The 20,380-nt window shown below is 39.5% G+C and overlaps 2 protein-coding genes across 2 annotated transcripts in view; one reads left to right on the top strand and one right to left on the bottom strand.

Moving 5' to 3' along the window:
* chrnb3.L (cholinergic receptor, nicotinic beta 3 L homeolog) overlaps positions 1-1,327 on the bottom strand; it is a 30,442-nt gene extending 29,115 nt beyond the window's left edge. The window contains exon 1 of the mRNA XM_041564045.1: positions 1,310-1,327. The gene's annotated coding sequence lies outside the window, so the exon portion shown is untranslated. The remainder of the gene's footprint in view (positions 1-1,309) is intronic.
* Positions 1,328-3,020: 1,693 nt separating this feature from the next.
* Positions 3,021-19,692, top strand: chrna6.L (cholinergic receptor, nicotinic alpha 6 L homeolog). Its single transcript, XM_018252934.2, has 6 exons — positions 3,021-3,124; positions 7,397-7,536; positions 9,019-9,063; positions 17,202-17,311; positions 17,400-18,378; positions 19,573-19,692. Exons 1-6 carry the CDS (start codon positions 3,055-3,057, stop codon positions 19,690-19,692), a joined length of 1,464 nt encoding a protein of 487 aa, XP_018108423.2. The 5' UTR covers positions 3,021-3,054.
* The last annotated feature ends 688 nt before the right edge of the window (positions 19,693-20,380 follow it).

The raw sequence follows: 20,380 nt of genomic DNA, 5'->3' as shown, positions 1-20,380 counted from the left end.
AGATAAAAAGAATATAAAATAACAAAGAACGAAAGAGCGGGATTAAAGGACCGGTAACAGCAAAAATTTTCTAAAAAATTGTTAGTATGCTATAAAAAAAAGACGCCAACACATATTAAACTTTTAAATTGATAAGTCTTTATTAAGAAATAACTTACCGAAACTCTGCTTTTTCAGAAATGGCGACAGGGTGACGATCCATTGTGCGGCACTCGATTTCTCTTTCCTGGCTATCTCCAATAAGGAAGGCAGGAGAAATGGAGCGCCACACGATGGATCACTTTTCTGAAGAGGAGTTTCGGTAAGTTATTTCTTTATAAAGACTTAGACACATTAAAGTTTAATATGTGTTGATGTCTTTTTTTCTGTAGCATACTAACGAATTTTTTAAAAAATTTTTTGCTGTTACTGGTCCTTTAAGGGCATGTGGGAAGCACTGGAATGGACTAAGAGAATGCTTTGCATTCTGGATGATTTAGGCAGTAGTTGGCACTACATCTAAATACTATTGTTCTGAAAGATTAAATATGATGTTGTCACTTCATTGCTATGTATTATGGGGCTTTAATCATGGATCTGGTTCTATATTTATACTGCCTAATCTTCTGGCATCATTAAACATTAAGTTGACACTGCCTTTATACTGTATTGCTATGTATTCTGGGGCATTAAACATTAACTTTGCATTGCACATACATTTGGTTTGTAAACATGGATCACAACGAGCACCAATACAACATATATTTGTAAGTAGCTATCAGGACACAGTTATTTGAAATATTGCTTTACTGTTTTATATGAACTACTGTAATATGAATACAATTTCATTATGGGGAGTCATCAATAGAAATTGTCTCTAAACTTTGTTTAAATATTTATTTTCACTGTTCATGAAAACATTCAGGATTTTCAGCCTCATTTAAAATGAACGGAAAAATGTGATGCAATTTTTCTTTGAATTATGCTGGGTTTTTTTGGGGAAAAAATGCAAAAATCGCAAATTTGAGTTTCTAATTTTTTACAATTTATCAAAAAACTCAGTGTAGTGAAATGACGAGAATTATATAGGGACTGAATTATTAGTAATAAGATACACACATTATGCATGTCATCATGACCTGAAAAAACTATTGCCCATTAACAAATACAGAACTTTACAGTTGCAGTTATTTATGTTTATCTTAAAGGCAAATATAAAAAAATTAATAAGCCAACACCAAATCGTAAGAAGCCCCACCCACAAATTTGTATCAGCATACTACATGCATCACTTTTCTAAATGCAGTTGTAATCTGCCTTTGTTTTGTACCTGATATACAATCCAGTACGTCCTCAAAATGAGATGGAGATGCTCTAGAGACAAATAAATAAGGAAAATAAAACCAGTTTCATGTTTTTGAATAGCACTTCTTGCAGCAGAGATCAAAATAGCCACCATCCCTGCAACATGCTTCATACTAACATTAATCAATGAACAAAGTAAAGTCTACTTCACTTGGCATAGGCAATGTATGTAATTAATTCAACTTGGAGTTGTTTCTACTTTAATTTAGCCAAAATATCATTTTATGTTTACCTTTTTAAAAACCTGTGCAGTTATGAGACACATTATTGCTATCACATAATCTGTTCTGACAGTTTATATATATTAAATCTGTATTTCCGTAGTGGTGGTTGTGAATAAATTGAGAATAAATTTGCAACAAGATGCAATACATTTTTAGGGATCTGCAACAACAAATATTGCCATTTATCCAGTTATCTTAACATTCTATATATTTCTGTCCAGGTCTTCTTCTTAACGGCACCTGCCTAAAATATATTTAAATAACAAAAAACTGTTGTTTTCACCTCAGCATGAATTTATGCTGGGTTGTTGGCCTCACTTATTTGAATTTTTTTTTTGTTTGAATGATTTACTATATATAATTATATTGTTGGTTTCTAGCTCATTTTGAATAACAGACTTCTGGATAACAGATCCCATACCTAGACCTGTTATTTATGTCACTTCCATAGAAGATCTTAGATAGACCAGCTGTCTTTGAGTAACTTCAGTCTTTCTGTCTGCCCTGTTCCTCCTCAAGAAATAACAAATACCAAAGATTTCTTACCACTAACAACAGACAAAAAGTATGTTCCTCACAAACCATATCCGTTGCACTCATGTTGAAGAAGGGTTATAATGACCCATTAAGTAAATTTGTTGCTTTTATCCTATTATCAGGAAATACTAAATACCTGTCAAAACTATTTGTTTTTATGTCGTATTTGTTTACATTTGCACCTGTTTAAATCTTACATTTTTTCCCCATGTCTTTGTACTAAAGTTTGGCAAGAGTTTAGTCAGCACTCATACCTTTCATTTGTACTAAAGTTTCACACAGAATACTTGTTGTTTTCCCAAGTAATTTGTTGTAAAGGGGATAAAAATCTCAAATATATAATACACACCTTATGTATTATATCTATAAATGTAGTTATTAACTTTAGCGATTTGGAATTGCAATGCACAACAAAAAATCCCACCTAACAAAAAGTACAAAGCTTTATAATAAATAATTTATTTTACATTACTTTTAACTGTATTTGGAGTAAATCATTTTGCACAGCTTTATAAAACGGTCCCTAAAAGGAAATGATGGGCTTCTTGAAAAGCTATTAGCTTGGTTAGTTCAGAAGAGCTGCGAGGAGATCAGAGCTCAGTTCTTTCAGGACAGGCTTTAAACACAAACAGGTTCACTTCTGCCTGCTCCTCTTTCCTATGTAACATTCATACGTGTATCCCTCTGGGCTCTATTCTTTTTCATGTACGCCTTTGAGTACTTCTCTCTGGAAATCTTTGATCGTGAAGAAAATATCCATGGAAGCAGTTTGAAAGAGCACAAATTTCAAAACCAACCAATTACCTTTGTGAAGGACAATGACTCCAGTGCATTTCTTTGCTTGAACGTAGTGTTGGAAGATAAAAGAAATAAATCGATTCCAGGGGAATATCAAATACCTGCATGATCCTGAATATGGTCACCGACTTGCTTTGCTAACTGTACAAAAATGCATAGTTTCCTGAGGACTGAAAAATCCTTTTGCTATCTGCTATTAACTCTGCTGGCAGGCTTGAAAGGTAAGTCCGGAAATCTGTTTGACAGAATTTTTATCAATTTTACCAAATGTCTCATAAATTAGTTATACTTGCCTTGTATGTATTTTCTTGTTATTTACAAGAAAGCTCATGGAAATAGTAGATAGTATAACTAGAGTAAATTGGATGTCACTTTTCTTTATACTTTCTAGATATCTTATTTTATTTTGCTAGTCTATAGATATATTACACATAAGGTTACATGTGACTTTGTAAGGAACATAATTATGTGAATATTACACCAAATATTACAAACTGATATATGGCAGGTATATGGTTTAATGGCCTTTAAAAAAAATATGAGTATATGTATGATTAAACAACATCAGATCCAACAACATATAGTGTTTTAATGTGGTTTTCTACTATTATGGTTACCGAATTTCTTTTGAAGGAATCATTGTTGTTTACTATCTCTAACTATCACTATATAGTATCTCTAATTTTTTTCCTTATATATTATTAGTTTATTTTTTCCTGCAATAGAAAGGAGCAAAGGGAGGGCAGTTTTTTAAATTAAAAGACTCGGTCTGTCTGAGATGCTGAACAATATAATGAATTAATGCATTCGCACTGAAATGGTTAAAGGACCAAGAAAACATAGTCAATAAAATTTTAATCTGGTCAAGCCATGCATTAAACTAAGACTTAAGGGAAAGTCCTAACAGTCTCGAGTACCTTGCATAACATCTGCTCCACTTGTCATATCAAGTTTATGTGGCTTAGGCATAAAAGCTTTCTAAGCCTGCTTTTGCTTTCCACTTCATCTGTTCATTATATACAACTTTAAAAGGCTTGCTTGAAGGAGAATAAAAGGGGGGCATGTTAGTTGTATGTGTATAAGTTTAAAGTATGGTGAGAGCTGTAGTCCAGCATTATTAGGAATAAATCCTTAAAGGAAACTGTTAGATAACATTATTCCATAATGCAAGAAAATGTATGGCTGCCCTTTAAAGTTTTTTTACTTTGGGTTCCAGTACATGTGTAACATTTGGGTCCTTCCATGATAAAAGAAACCATGTAAAATATTAATTTGCAAGGCCCTAAAAAACGACTTGGTCCTCTACTGTTGCACCACTAGTACTCCCTATGCTAGGTACTCTGCATGTTCTCTTGGTTTAGGTGATCATGACTATAGGTAGGCACATCAACGCACATGGATACATGGAGTCACTTTATTTACCACCACCCAGTCAACTGCAGTAACAGCTGAGTCTCTGGCTTGTTGTAATTTGCACCTGAACAGCTGTTTACCCCGTACTAAAAATGTAAATATGCACCTAAATATCCTCAGTAACATGTAGCATCTGGTAGAGCAGGGAGCGTGATAAGGAGCCAGTACCTATTATTATTTAATGGTAAGTGGACAAGATGCAACCATATATGAAAACCTCTAGTTTGACATCTTACTACAGGCATTTTCCCCAGTACCTACAAAGCCCTAAGAACACCAACAATTGTACAGCAATTACCCTATTTTACTAGTACAGGTATGGGACCATGGGTTTTCCAGAAAAGGGGTCTCTCCATAATTTGGATCTTTTTACTTTGAGTTTGCTTAAAATCATTTAAACATTAAATAAACCCAGTAGGATTGTTTTGCCTCCAATAAAGATTAATAATTTCTTAGTTTGGATCGAGTACAAGGTATCATTTTATTATTACAGAGAAAAATAATTTTTTAAAATTCTGAATTATTTCATTATAATGGAGTCTATGAGAGATGGCCTTGGATAACGGGTTTCCGGATAATGGATACTATACCTGTATTCTGATTTTGTGTCACTTGTAGGTAGGATTTCTAATCGAAATTTTTTTTGAATAAGTAATTATATGTGGGCCACTTACTGTGGAGAGCTAGGTGGAGCAATGGGAGAGTTTCTGAGACTCGCACTTTGAGAAAACTTTTAACCATAAAGCTCCTAAACACAACCAAGCCATTTAGAAAATTGAGAAGACACCATAATTGTTTATGTCTGAAATTTAACACCTTCTTCACCCTCCATTTTGAACTGATGGATTCTGGTAATTGAAGACCCTTCCCATAGCATGTGATATAGGGATGATCTGGAAAGCAGAGGGACTTCAAGTTCCAGAATCCAACACTTCACAGTGACACAAGGTCGGGGGGTAGGGTTTGAATTACAATAGGGATTGGAAATAGTTCCTATCAGAGTTAGATTCATTGGGAAACTATAATGGTTCCCTCTCAGTCTATGGATTTTCCTATAAGAGGGAACATACTTATACATACTTATGTACTCAAAGATTTCTAACGAATGGTATACTAGCTCTGGCTTACAAGAAGGTATGACTTCTGTATTTTGCTATTTCAGAAAGACATATGTTTGTAAACGTATTCAGTTTCCATGTTTTAATATCTTTAGAGCCACCTTTTGCTTATGAGGTTATCCAAAGAGGATTACTATTTTGCTCAGCAACACAGAAAAAGTGAAGACCACCTTCTGAAGCAGAGATGAATGATTCATAGAAGTCATTAATAATTTATAAATAAAATAAAAATACAATAGAGTAGATGAATCTATCTTAAAGCTGCATCTTATAGTAACATTATTGATAATTCCATGTTTGCTACTTTGTGGCATCAGTTTGGGGAATACTTTTCCCTGTTTATAATTTACAAGCTAGGTCCATACAGAATTTTTACAGAAATGATTTACCCAAACCTGTGCCACCCATTGGGGGTCCATGCCAGCAGTGGGGCAGATAAGACCATGCTTAGAACCAATGAGCTGTTGATGAAAGTAAGGGACGCAGGAGTGGGGAGGTAGTGTATAAGCAGATAGTTTGAAGAAAAAAAGGTCAATGGAGACAATGTGACTAAAAAAAAGTATATTGTATCTTAGATATTGAGCACTTTAGGAAAATGACTGGGGAAGGCTTGAGCTTGTGTGTATATCCATTACCAAGTACATACTTGCATAATCATATGCAATTACCCAGTGGGCTATACACTATTTTAAAATAAGTTCGACAATGTTGTGATACAAATGAGACATGGCAGAAGTTGAGGTAATTAATATAGATATATTAACATTAGTTGGAAACAAGGGAACAGCAGGAGTTGAGGTAATCAACTCATAAACATATAAACATGTTTATCAAGGAGGAAGCATATATCTCATTCACGTGGTTATAATTTTAGACATACAACTATTGTTTTCATTCTCATGGTAATTCTCATGGTCACTGTTCTGGGTGTATGGCCATTATTTTGGTATATGTCCACAATTAGGATACTGACCAAATTCTGTTATAATTGATTATTTTATTGTTACAACAGTATAAAAAGAGAACTCGGCGGAGGGGGCTTCGGGACTTCTACAAGCAGACGTGTTGTGTAGAACCTTGCCCGATTGATCTGGCTTTGAGAGTTCGTATTTGGCCCGGGGTCCCCCAGCTGATGTTCCTCTCAGAAGTCTGCCAAGGGAAGCTCGGCAAGACATTTTGTGTGTGATAAGTCTGCCAAGGAAAGCTCGGCAAGACAAATTTATATTTATCAACTTGGGCATGGGAATCATCTTGCAATTTCAATTGCGTAATGATAGGCCAGATCAGTGTATTCTGGCTATTTGTTTTATACACACAATTCTGCTCAGTATGGCCAGATTAATAAACCTGCTAATCAATGTCTTTAATCCAATCTAATTGCTGATTTACACTATTTGCTGGTTTATACCAGTAACTACACTTGTGCAGTTTAACATTCATGTTAACATTTGGACTTTTTCTCTTTGTTGACTTGTTTAAAAATGTAAGCCTAAACTTTATACAAAATTAAATTGTTTAGTTATTGACATGATAACTTTACTTTGCAGTGTGGTGTACTAAACTGCATCTTTTCAAATAATGATAACATATTAATATATAATAATTTATAATACTATACTGTATATTATAATACTATAATATATAATAATAAACCATTTATAATATTTGTCTGCTCACATGATACATGTAGTTGATTTTTCAGCCATCAAAACAAGTTGTGATGATGTTGCAGAAAACAATCTGGTACAGTCTATAGGTTTGTGTATTGGGTACAGAAAAATATAATCAGCCAAACAGAACTAGCCTTAGCATTGTTGTTTGATGTTGCTTATTCATAGTGCAAATTAAACTGTATCGCTCTAGAGAAATCATGTAGTTACTGGAATGCACAATACTACTGTGCCAATATAACAAAAGTATTTTGTGTGCCACAAATAACTGCATTGTTTGTGTTGCTCCTAGGTTCCTTGCAATGTGACACTGAAGAAAGGCTTTTCCAAAAACTGTTTGCACGTTACAACCAGTATATCAGACCTGTAGAAAATGTGTCTGATCCTGTTATGGTACATTTTGAAGTTGCAATCACACAGCTCGTTAATGTGGTAAGACCAAGTTACTGAATACTCTCTTACTATTGCCCCACTTTCAGAATTCATTGATCCAATCATACCATGACACTGCTAAAAGTCCCTCACAATACAGTTATGGGACCTGTTTTCCAGAATTTTTGGGACAAGGGGTTTTCCGAATAAGGGATGTTTTCATAATTTGGATCTTTATATGTTAAACCTACTAAAAATGAATTAAATTATAATTTAAACATACCAGGATTGTTCTGCATCCAATAAGGATTAAATACACCTTAGTTGGGATCAAGTACAATGTACTTTTTAATTATTACAGAGAAAGGGGGAAAAAATTATAATCTGAATTATTAGATTACAATGGAGTCTATGGGGCAGATTTACTTAAGGGGCAAAGTGGTCATCACTAACAAAAATTCCCCAGAAATCTATTCCGTAGGGACATCGGCAATTTACTAACAGGCGTAGACGACAATTTGCTAGAGAAATATACAGTTTTGCGCCCTATTGACAGGTGTATTTTCGCTCAGGTGAACGATCATTACTCTGCAAATTCACTTAAGTTAGAATTTTACAGAATGTTACCTCTTTCGCCAGAGCTTCCTTCACCGCCTTAGACCAGGCAAACTGATAAGATGAAACTCCATCCTCATTTTTTCATATTTTAAAGCTGGATTGCTTTCAAAAGTAAAGATTTTTGTGTTAACATTTTTTTCCAACCATCTGAGGGGCATGCCACATTTGTTTTAGGGTGGGCTCATGTCTAGGACATTAGAGGATCTCTTTTGTCTTTATTTTGCTTCCTTGGATATTTGTAATAAAAAGTGGCTTGAGCTTTTGCATCAACATCTCTAATAAAGACTTCCATAAAACCTATATATACTGGCCCTATTCAAATTGACCTAAGCTCGGCAGAATTGAATGCTAGTGAAAGATCGCTGTGAAATGGTTGCGCTGACTAATTAATGCTAGTGAAACTTCGCCAGCATTGGGCTGCTAAGATGCAACTTCGCATTTTAGTGAATTTGCATACTAGTAACGAATTGGCGTGAAGTTTGGCGGATCGTTTGCTGGTGAAAAATCCACCCTTTAGTGAATTTGCCCCCATGGGAGATGGCCTTCTCGTAATCCAGGAACTGGTCCGATTGTCATCTTTGAGTCAGGAAGGAATTTTCCCCCTCTGAGGCAAATTGAAGAGGCTTCAAATGGGGTTTTTGCCTTCTTCTGGATCAACTAGCAATTAGGCAAGTTATATATAGACTTAAAATGTTGAACCTGATGGACAGTGTTTTTTCAACCCAATTTACTAGGTTACTATGTAAATCTCTACAACTGGTTTCCAAATAACGGATCCCATACCTGTACCAAATAATACCACCCAACCCTATATCATGTTAATAAATCTGGTCCTCAGTGTCTAACTCCATGTTCAGTATTGGTACTGCAATTATGAAGGGTTTTACGATATTATATCCTCATGAAACTGAATTTATGTTGTAGGATGAAGTTAACCAGATCCTGGAAACAAACTTGTGGCTTCGTCATGTAAGTAGCAGGAATCTATGCATTTGGGGATAAAAACATGAGTTATATCTATAGTATATATATATATATATATATATATATATATATATATATATATATATATATATATATATATATATATATATATATATATAAAAACAAGCATTTAGCAGCACTCACTCAATATCAGCTTAATTAGTGATTGTTGGTGCAAAGCCTCAAAGGAGAAGTTCCGTTTCCTTCCCACACAAAATATACAACGTATCCAGACAAGAAGGAGGCAGCACTCGCTTTTGAAAAATCAGTGAAAAAAGTGTATTAAAAATTTACAAAAGTTCACAAATAAGCATCATATACGACCTGTTGATACAAAAATTGCATCTGCAACGTTTCGGGCCAGCATGGTGCCCTTTCACAAGCTGAACAGGTAATCATAAAACACATGTCTGCCAAACATTTAAGATTCTAGAACAGGAAATGCCATTGTGGTTACTAAGTAGCAGATACAGCAGCAACATTAACGCCACCCTGCCTTTCTTAGTTTGGGTCACGTCTCTTGCACAAACATATCAGAGACAGTTACTTATTTACAAAAAAAGATATACAGGTAGGTCATAGTCCCTATTCAAACCATAAGGTGCACGTTATGTTACTTCTTTCATTTACTATGGGAGACAAGTACATATAGTCCAAGGGGAGATACTCACGTGATTTCCGTTAACTCCTTATTAGTGTATGATAGAAAGGAGTACTTTAGGGTGTTTTTATTTTATTTTTATTGTTATTTTGTTTTTATTTATTTTTATTCTCTGTAATCTATATGCCCGAGTTTTGGTTTCAGGTAACAGTCCCTAGTGTAGTCATAGGACAGTGTTGAGGGAAAACTGTTAGTAAGCGGTGAGGAGTAACCATAGTACAACAGGATGCAGGTATGAGATACCTGGGTATTCGCTACACATAGTGTGGAAGAATAGGTATCGGGTTACAGGGGAGGCACATTTCTTGCTTTCACTCTAGGAACTTCCTCAAACTAAGACATTTAGTAACACTTAGAACAATATCAATTTGATAAAACAAATGTGTTACATTCTTGCTTTGTTTTTAACTTTTTAACCTTTTTAAGATCATGATAATGATTAACTGGGAGGTGTGATATAGGGGTATAGGTAATTGATGGTTTAATCTTTAGTGTGGGTAATATACATAGTATACAGCTAATGTGATTTATGTTAATGATAGTCACTGGGCATTGACGTTGTAACGATCGCCGCCCGGAGCAGGCCCAGGAGCTCCGGGCGGCGCGTCCATCTTCGCCGGCGTCGCTCCCAAAATGGCGGCGCCCATGGCCGCCACGTGGGTAGCGGCGCCGGGCGATGACGTCAGCGCGCCGACGTCGGCGCAAGAGCGTCAATGACGTCAGAATGGCGCCAAATTTGAAAATAAAAACGCCAACTAGACGCCAGAATGGCGCCCAAGAATAGGATTACTTTCCTGAAGCATATCCTGGGTTTCCTGTGTGCCTTATTGCCTAATCTTGTTCCTGCCTTGTATCCTGACCCTTTGCCTGGACTTTGGACTTTGTTTGTATTCTGCCTGCCTGTGAACTCTTGCCTGATCCTGACTATTCTCCGTTTAACCCTTTGGATACCGCGACCTTGTTCCCTCAAGAGGGCTTCCTCCTTGATCCAGACAACCTCCCTGGAGGGAGCTCCCGGCTCCCTGACATTATTCTTGGGCCATGGATCCTTCTGAGGAAGCCACACCTCATGTCGGACGAGCGCTCCGCGGACTGGCATCCCGCATGGAGGACTACGAAAACCAGCAGGTTCGCATTGGGCAAGCACTCGATGTCCTGCTGGCTCAAGTGCCTTCTGCGTCCTCCGCTGCTCCACCTACTGGGGATCCCCCCATGGCGGCAGCCCCCACGAACACAAGCTACCCGACAGGTGAGCCTCGCATTCCACCTCCCCCTCGTTTCAGTGGGGACCCACAAGCCTGCAGGGGATTTGCCACGCAATGCCAAATTCAATTTGAGTTCCAACCCACACAGTTTCCAAGCGAGCGTTCCAAGGTGGGGTATGTGATGTCTCGATTGGAAGGCAAGCCACTGGAGTGGGCAACGTCTCTTTGGGAGAAGAATTCCCCGCTGACTTTTGATGTTAAAGACTTTCTCCAAGCTTTTCGTATAGTCTTTGATGCTCCAGGTCGGGTTACGAACGCCCCTGCCCGTCTCTTGCAGCTCCGGCAAGGAAGCCGCAGTGTCAATGAGTATGCTATAGACTTCCGAACACTGATGGCGGAGACTTCCTGGTGTGATGACGCTTACAAGGCTGTATACTACCAAGGCCTATCCATCCGCATCAAAGATGATCTCGTCTCCAGGGAGACTCCTGACACCCTGGAAGGGTTGATCGCTCTATCCATTAAGGTGGACACTCGTCTCAGAGAGCACCAGGTGGAGAGAGAGCGCAGTAGACGATTTTCTCCCATGTTGGCCCCTCGCTTTCAAAGGCCGATTCTGCAAACACCCGCTGTTCCTGTGACCCATGTGTCGACGTCTCCTTTGGAGGAACCCATGCAAGTAGGAAAGACTCGCCTCTCCGAGCAGGAAAGACTCCGAAGACGTATGGCAGGTCTCTGTTTATACTGTGGTGGGCATTCCCATTTTGCCAACGCCTGTCCTGCCAAAGCCAAGAGTTTTGTACTCCGAGGTATGTCTCAGGTTTCTCATGTAGGGGGCATCACTCGAGGTTCTCTGGAGAAGTATCAAGAAAATTCACGCAGGCTTCTCCTTCCTTTGCAGATTCACCTGGCAAGTAAGTCTATCTTCGAAAGGGCCTTCCTCGACTCCGGAGCGGATGGCAATTTCATGGATGCCTTTTTTGCCGAACGCATGAGGATTCCTCTGCTTCCATTGTCTTCTCCCCTGCGAATTACTGCCATAGATGACAAACCCCTGGAGTTTGAATTCGTCACAAAGTTCACGGCGGAACTATCTGTACAAGTTGGGGCGCTGCATCAAGAAAAACTTTCATTCTTCATCATCCCCTGTCCTTCTACTCCAGTGATATTGGGTCTTCCATGGTTACGTCTGCATAACCCCACCATAGACTGGTCCACTGGGCAGATCTCTCGTTGGAGTTTATTTTGCCTGCAACATTGCCTTCCGCCAAAGCCCCTCGAGAAGGTGAATGTCTCCTCTGCGGAATTAAAGACTTTGCCCTCCACTTACAAGGGATTTTCCAATGTGTTTTGTAAAAAGTCTGCAGAGTTCCTTCCCCCACATCGCTCCTACGACTGTCCGGTTGAACTCCTGCCTGGAGCTATGCCCCCCAGAGGGCGCACCTACCCTCTCTCTCCTGCAGAAACTACCGCTATGAAGGAGTACATCCAAGAAAATCTCCAGCGGGGGTTTATCCGCCCTTCTACCTCTCCTGCAGGGGCTGGGTTCTTCTTCGTGGAGAAGAAGGACGGAGGCCTTCGGCCTTGTATAGACTATCGGGGTCTGAATAAGATCACCGTGAAAAACAGATACCCTCTGCCCCTGATTGCCGAGCTCTTTGACCAGCTGAAAGGGGCAAAGATTTTCTCCAAGTTGGATCTCCGGGGGGCCTACAACCTCATTCGCATCCGGGAGGGTGACGAATGGAAGACGGCATTCAACACTCGGGATGGGCACTATGAATATCTCGTTATGCCCTTCGGCCTATGCAATGCCCCTGCCGTCTTCCAGGAGTTTGTGAATGATGTGTTCCGAGATCTCCTAGGAAGGTTCGTAGTCGTATACTTGGACGACATCCTGATCTTTTCCAAGGACCTTGAAAGTCATCGCTCCCAGGTGAAGGAGGTACTCTCTCGTCTGAGGAAGAACTCTCTCTTCGCCAAGTTGGAGAAGTGTGTTTTCGAGGTATCCAAGATCCCCTTCCTAGGATACATTATCTCTCCAGAGGGATTTGAGATGGACCCCGTGAAAGTGTCGGCCATCCAGGAGTGGCCTCTCCCACTGAGTACCAAAGCAATCCAGAGATTCATCGGATTTGCTAATTATTATCGACAGTTCATCCGGGGGTTCTCTTCCCGCATTGCACCTATCCTGGCCCTCATCCGAAAAGGGGGTAAACCCAGCCTGTGGCCTCCATCTGCTATAGAAGCCTTTCAGTCCTTGAAAGAGGCCTTCACGTCCGCTCCTGTTCTTCGACATCCCAATCCTGCACTACCCTTCTGCATCGAAGTTGATGCTTCTGAAGTCGGAGCCGGAGCTATCCTGTCTCAGAGACATTCCTCTGATGGAAAATTGCACCCCTGTGCGTTTTTCTCCAAGAAGTTCTCATCCGCAGAGCAGAACTATGACGTCGGGAATCGAGAACTCTTGGCAGTCAAGCTTGCCCTTGAAGAATGGCGTCACCTCCTGGAGGGTTCTGAAATTCCTGTCCAGATTTTCACTGATCACAAGAATCTGGAGTTCATACAGTCCCTCAAGAGGCTAAATCCCAGACAAGCCAGGTGGGCCCTTTTCTTTTCCCGATTTAACTTTGTTTTGACTTTTCGCCCAGGTTCCAAAAATCTGAAGGCCGACGCCTTGTCTCGTAGCTTCACTCCGGTGGACCGTGACCCTGAGAGACAGGAACCAATCATTCCACCTGTCAAGATCATTGCCTCTCTGTATCCCCAATTTGCCGACCAGATTCTGGCTGGGCAGTCCTCGGCTCCTCAAGATACTCCGATTGGCATGGCCTTCGTCCCTCCAGAACTTCGCCTGGCCATCCTGCAACAAACCCACTGCTCCAGGCAAGCTGGACATCCTGGTTCGGCTAAGACCCTTGAACTCTTGAGGCGCCTAGTCTGGTGGCCTGATATCCGCAAGGATGTAAAGGACTTTGTGGCTGCTTGTAATGTCTGCGCCACTTCTAAGCCTAGCCATTCCCGCCCCAGTGGGTTGTTACAGCCTTTGCCGGTACCCTCTCGTCCATGGACGCACCTCTCTATGGACTTTATTGTCGAACTTCCTCCCTCCGGTGGGAATACTGTGATCTGGGTTGTTATTGACCGCTTCTCCAAAATGGCCCATTTCATCCCTCTGAAGAAGTTGCCCTCTGCGGTGGAGTTGTCCCAGCTATTTATCCAGTACATCTTCCGCCTGCATGGTTTCCCGGTGGAGATCGTCTCCGATAGAGGCACCCAGTTTACTGCCAAGTTCTGGCGTTCCTTATGCAAAGACCTGGGAATTGTTCTTCAGTTTTCATCTGCATACCACCCGCAAACGAATGGGGCAGCTGAACGTGTCAACCAAGCCCTGGAGCAGTTCCTGAGGAACCACGTATCCCTCTGCCAGGATGACTGGTCTGATCTCCTCCCATGGGCGGAATTCGCTCATAATAATGCTTGTCATTCCTCTACAGGAAGGTCTCCGTTCATGTCGGTGTATGGTCAGCATCCTCAAGCTTTTCCCCAAGACTTTGTGCTATCTGACGTCCCGGCTGCTGACGACTCCGCAGCCCATATGTCTGCTATTTGGGCTGCGACCAAGTTGAACCTAGAGAAGAGTGCTCTTGTTCATAAGACTTTCGCGGATCGTCGTCGAAGATCCTCTCCTCTCTACAAGGTGGGTGATAATGTCTGGCTCTCTTCCAGGAATATCCGGTTGAAGATACCATCTCCCAAGTTGGGTCCAAAATTCGTGGGACCATTTCCCATCTTGGAAATAATCAACCCTGTGGCTGTCAGACTCCAGCTTCCACCAGAGATGAGAAATCCCCAACGTGTTCCACGTGTCTCTGGTGAAACCCGCCATCACCAACCGGTTCTCTGGCGGTCAGTCTCCTCCTCCTGCCATCTCTGTGGAGGGTCAACTCGAGTACGAGGTGGAGAAAATCCTAGACTCCAGAATCTCCAGAGGGTCCCTTCAGTACCTCATTCAGTGGAAGGGCTTTGGCCCTGAAGAATGCTCCTGGGAAGGACACCGTGATGTTCACGCTCCTCGTCTGGTGAGGGAGTTCCATTCCAAGTTTCCCCAGAAGCCAAGTCCTGGTGGTCCAGAGGCCCCCCGTGAGGGGGGGGGTACTGTAACGATCGCCGCCCGGAGCAGGCCCAGGAGCTCCGGGCGGCGCGTCCATCTTCGCCGGCGTCGCTCCCAAAATGGCGGCGCCCATGGCCGCCACGTGGGTAGCGGCGCCGGGCGATGACGTCAGCGCGCCGACGTCGGCGCAAGAGCGTCAATGACGTCAGAATGGCGCCAAATTTGAAAATAAAAACGCCAACTAGACGCCAGAATGGCGCCCAAGAATAGGATTACTTTCCTGAAGCATATCCTGGGTTTCCTGTGTGCCTTATTGCCTAATCTTGTTCCTGCCTTGTATCCTGACCCTTTGCCTGGACTTTGGACTTTGTTTGTATTCTGCCTGCCTGTGAACTCTTGCCTGATCCTGACTATTCTCCGTTTAACCCTTTGGATACCGCGACCTTGTTCCCTCAAGAGGGCTTCCTCCTTGATCCAGACAACCTCCCTGGAGGGAGCTCCCGGCTCCCTGACAGACGTAAATTATACGTCATTAAGAGTGTTGCTGTTTTTTCCCGCCATTCCATGTATTTAAAGCACGTATTTTACCATTTTCTGTACCTTGAGAAAAGGCCTTGGTGGAGGCCGAAACGTTGGTCATAAACTTTAAATAAATCAATATTTATTATTTTTTAAGTCCTGTAAGTGCGGCTCATCTCTCTCTCTCTCTCTCTCTCTCACTTCTCCAATTTAGTAACAGTGTCCCTGGCGAAAATTCGCTAGTAAAGTAGATAGACTAGCGCAACTTTGCACCCTAATGCCTGGCGAAGTTGCAATCTGGCGTAGGGGCGAAACTACGCAAATTTACTACGTTTTTTTTCTGAACCTTACCTCTTTCGCCAGAGTTTAATTTTGCCAGGTCAGACTAGGCGAAGTGCAATAAAGTAGATAGGAGTTTGAAAAAAACTTTGGATCTTGCGTAGCCCTGGCGAATCTACACCTGGCGAAGTACGGCGAAGGCAATGCTAGCGCAAATTCAGAGGTAAGTAAATTTGCCCCATGGAGTAAACAGCAAGTGGAGTTTGTAAACAGGGCCGCGCCTGCTCATTTATTCAGCTAAATAATACAGGTCAAGTGAAAAAATTAAAACAGCATACTTCAGCATGGAATAAATACAAACATTCAGGAATTTTCAATGCCTGCTAAGTATTTTTAATACTGCTAAGTCTCAGTACCTCTCCCATTGAGTGTGGCTAGCTTGGTTTTATGGAGCTTGATCTCTCTTCCCCCTTCTCCCTGTTCTGAATTGTAAACCTCCTTTTACTATTCAGTCGGCTGAACATGCTCCTGGCACAAAATCCGTAATGGAAGCTTCATCCCACCCAATGCTATACAAAGCCTCTGGACTCCAGGACCCAGACCAGAAAATCAAAATAACTTGGAGAAAGCCCATAAGCTGGTTTTCTCCCTATAACTATTCCCTGGAGTCCCTCACCATGTATTGGTAAGAAACATAGGTAAAACAGACACCATTTATTACTTCAGCTGGTGTCTCACAATATATATATATATATAGATATAGATATATATATATATATATATATATATAAAAAAATCGAATGAAAGCTGTTGCACAACAGGGTCTTGCAAAAAAAGTAATTATTTATTATTGCACAGATCGACGTTTCATCTTGTCATCTTGACAAAGGCCCCAGTGAGGGTCGAAACGTCGATCTGTGCAATAATAAATAATTACTTTTTTTGCAAGACCCTGTTGTGCAACAGCTTTCATTCGATTTTATACATATATTCTGTTAGCACCAGGGCAACAAACCCAGATAAGTGAGTGCAGGAGGCGTTCTACAATTTTTATGTATATATATATATATATATATATATATACTTGTTACTTGTGTGCTTTGTGAAAAAAATGGCAAATATGTGCTTTGTAAGAAATTATGTACCTTTACAGAATATTAAAATACCAGAAATCATCATGTCCTATATGAAATACTCTGCCAGTAGTCCTATGCTTGTATGTGGTCATGGAACTCCTCACGGAATACCTATATTCTGATCTTTTAAAATAGGACATACTTTGTACCCTTAGTATATATATATATAGAACACGCTACAAATAAAACGTTATGATTTTGTCTCATAGATATGGAATGATTATAAATTGCAGTGGAATCCTGAAGAATATGATGGAATTGAATTTATGCGCATTCCAGCACACAAAATATGGAAGCCTGATATTGTTTTATACAACAAGTATGTATGTTTTTCTTTAAATAACTGTGGTAACGGTAAACTGTGTTTCATTTAAAATGACTAATTTTCCCTTATTGATTTTTTGCAGTGCTGTTGGGGATTTTCAAGTAGAAGGGAAGACAAAAGCTTTAGTCAAATACAATGGCTTGATAACATGGAATCCACCTGCAATATTTAAGAGCTCCTGCCCAATGGATATAACTTTTTTCCCCTTCGACCATCAAAATTGTTCAATGAAGTTTGGATCCTGGTCATATGATAAAGCTAAAATTGACCTTGCCATCATTGGGTCAAAAGTGGACATGAAAGATTTCTGGGAGAACAGTGAATGGGAAATAGTTGATGCTTCTGGCTTCAAGCATGATATTAAGTATAACTGCTGTGAAGAAATCTACACTGACATAACATATTCTTTTTATATCAGAAGGCTACCCATGTTTTATACGATAAATCTAATAATGCCATGCCTTTTTCTCTCATTCTTAACAGTTCTGGTCTTCTACCTCCCATCAGACTGTGGGGAGAAGGTTACCTTATGCATTTCTGTTCTTCTTTCCTTAACCGTGTTTTTGTTGGTCATAACTGAAACTATCCCATCAACTTCCCTTGTAATCCCACTTGTGGGTGAATATCTTTTGTTTACAATGATTTTTGTAACCCTGTCCATTGTAGTTACAGTATTTGTTCTAAATATTCACTACAGGACTCCAACAACCCACAAAATGCCCAGGTGGGTTAAGGATGTATTTTTGAAACGCCTGCCAAAATTATTAATGATGAAAAAAACCGTAGAGAAGAAGAACCGGCCTTGTTCTAAAAGAAACAGGAAAAAAATCTGTGAGAAATCACGTGAATTGGTGAACTCTGAAAGTGCTGAGGTGGAGTTGTTTGATGACGAGTCTTGTTATCATTGCATGAGATCAAAAGAACGAAGCTCCAGGATTAGAAGGAGACAACAAAGGGACTCTAATGGTGCAGTTCAAGAGTGTTCATCTGAGATGACTGAGGTGGTTGACAGCATTCAGTTCATGGCAGGAAATATCAGAGATCAAAACGACAGGAAAGAGGTAAACGTAAATTTTCATAGAGTTCATACCAACAGTGATTTGGGGTTCAAAATAACTTTGCACATCCCAAAACACTTACTTACTCACTGTACAAAAAGTAGCATTTTAGTCCTATCAAAACATTTCATAAGAGTTTAAGAATGACCAAAAAAGTAGGAGATTTTTTTCTGTTATATGACCCAACTATTATACCATACAAAGAATTTAGCCTGGGCAAATTATGCATGATTTTTTTTAGGATTGTGAATGTGTTTGCTATCAGCTCTGCTGTGTCCCTTAAAGCGACACTGACATGTTACTATAGAAATTGATAAGTATTACTAAAAAATAATGGGTACAATGAGCTTGTAGTGCACACGGCTCCGAAATTCTGTTGCATTACCACCTCTTCCACATAGCCTGAATTGAAACAGACATCGCTTTTAAAGACTAACTGATATATCCACCCAGTTATATAATTGATAGAATGTTAAATCTTTTGTCAAATCTTAGGTTACACTTCAATTATCTTTTATTAATAAAATGTAAGTATAGTAAATATGTATATTGATTAAATACATATATTATCTTTTGATGATACAGATATAAACCTGGGGTTTTCCAGATAAGGGGTCTTTCTGTAATTTGGATCTCTATACCTTAAGTCTTCTAATATAATTTAAACATTAATTAAATTCAATAATATTCTTTTATTACAAGTAAGGATTAATTATATCTTCCCTCGGATCAACATAGTAACATAGTAAGTAAGGTTGAAAAAAGACACATGTCCATCGAGTTCAACCTTTTTTTTTTTAACTACCTATCTGCCAGTTGATCCAGAGGAAGGCAAAAAACCCATCTGAAGCCTCTCCAATTTGCCTTAGAGGGGGAAAATTCCTTCCTGACTCCAAAATGACAATCGGACTAGTCCCTGGATCAACTTGGACTATGAGCTATTTCCCAAGTACAAACTACTGTACAAACTACTGTTTTATTATTACAAATAAGAAAGAATTCATTTTTAACATTTTGAATTATTTGATTAAAATGGAGTCTATTGCAGAGGGTCTTCTGAGATTTCTGGATAACAGGCTTCTGGATAACAGATCCCATACCTGCATAATGTAATCATATGAAGAACCAGTTTCATAAAAACATCCCTACACAAAAACAACTGATTTACATTAAAACATTATTTGTTTTTTTTTTCAGGAGGAAGATGACTGGAAGTATGTTGCCATGGTCATTGACAGAGTTTTCCTTTGGGTGTTTATCCTCCTGTGCGTTCTAGGAACCACTGGCTTATTTTTACAACCTATTATAGATGGATAAAAAACATAGACTTTCATTAAAAAAAAAAACTTTAATCCTAGAACAGTGCATACTTGTGAAGATGAGAGTTTACAAGACACAAAACATGGTAGAGCAGCAGTATAAGGAAAATGCACAATTGCATAAATAGAATCACTTATACAAATCCATTCATGACGCATGTGCACACAGATACAGACTTTAGGCTCTATTAATTTGAATTGTCAACAATGAAAAAAATTATGCTCTCATATGTCAAATGTCACATTGGTGGAGTACATTTGAATGCACTCATAGGTTATTTCACATATGTAATATGTATATCCAAAGAGAAGTTAGCACTCAGAGCATTAATTGCTTAAAAAAGTACAAATGGAATAATTTTAAAAAATTAAACCAATGAGGACACATTTTCCTTAGACTTCAGTGCATGTGTGATTTTAGAGAGTGTGCTGCCCATTTCCCAAATATTAATGTCCTGCTGGGTAATAAGTTACCATTCATGCACCCATATATATATATATATATATATATATTTTTTTTTTTTTTTTTTTTTTTCATCTGAAATTGTATTAAGCATTTATCTTACATAACAACATACACCATGGTGTGTAGGGCAGGACTGCCCAAACTTTAGTAATGCAAAGTATATATTGCTATATTTATCAAACAACTATTTATTATGCTGTCTTAACATAATAAATATCTA

Source organism: Xenopus laevis, chromosome 1L (assembly GCF_017654675.1).
Source record: "Xenopus laevis strain J_2021 chromosome 1L, Xenopus_laevis_v10.1, whole genome shotgun sequence".
Lineage (NCBI taxonomy): Eukaryota > Metazoa > Chordata > Amphibia > Anura > Pipidae > Xenopus > Xenopus laevis.
This window is presented reverse-complemented; position numbering and strand designations above follow the sequence as displayed.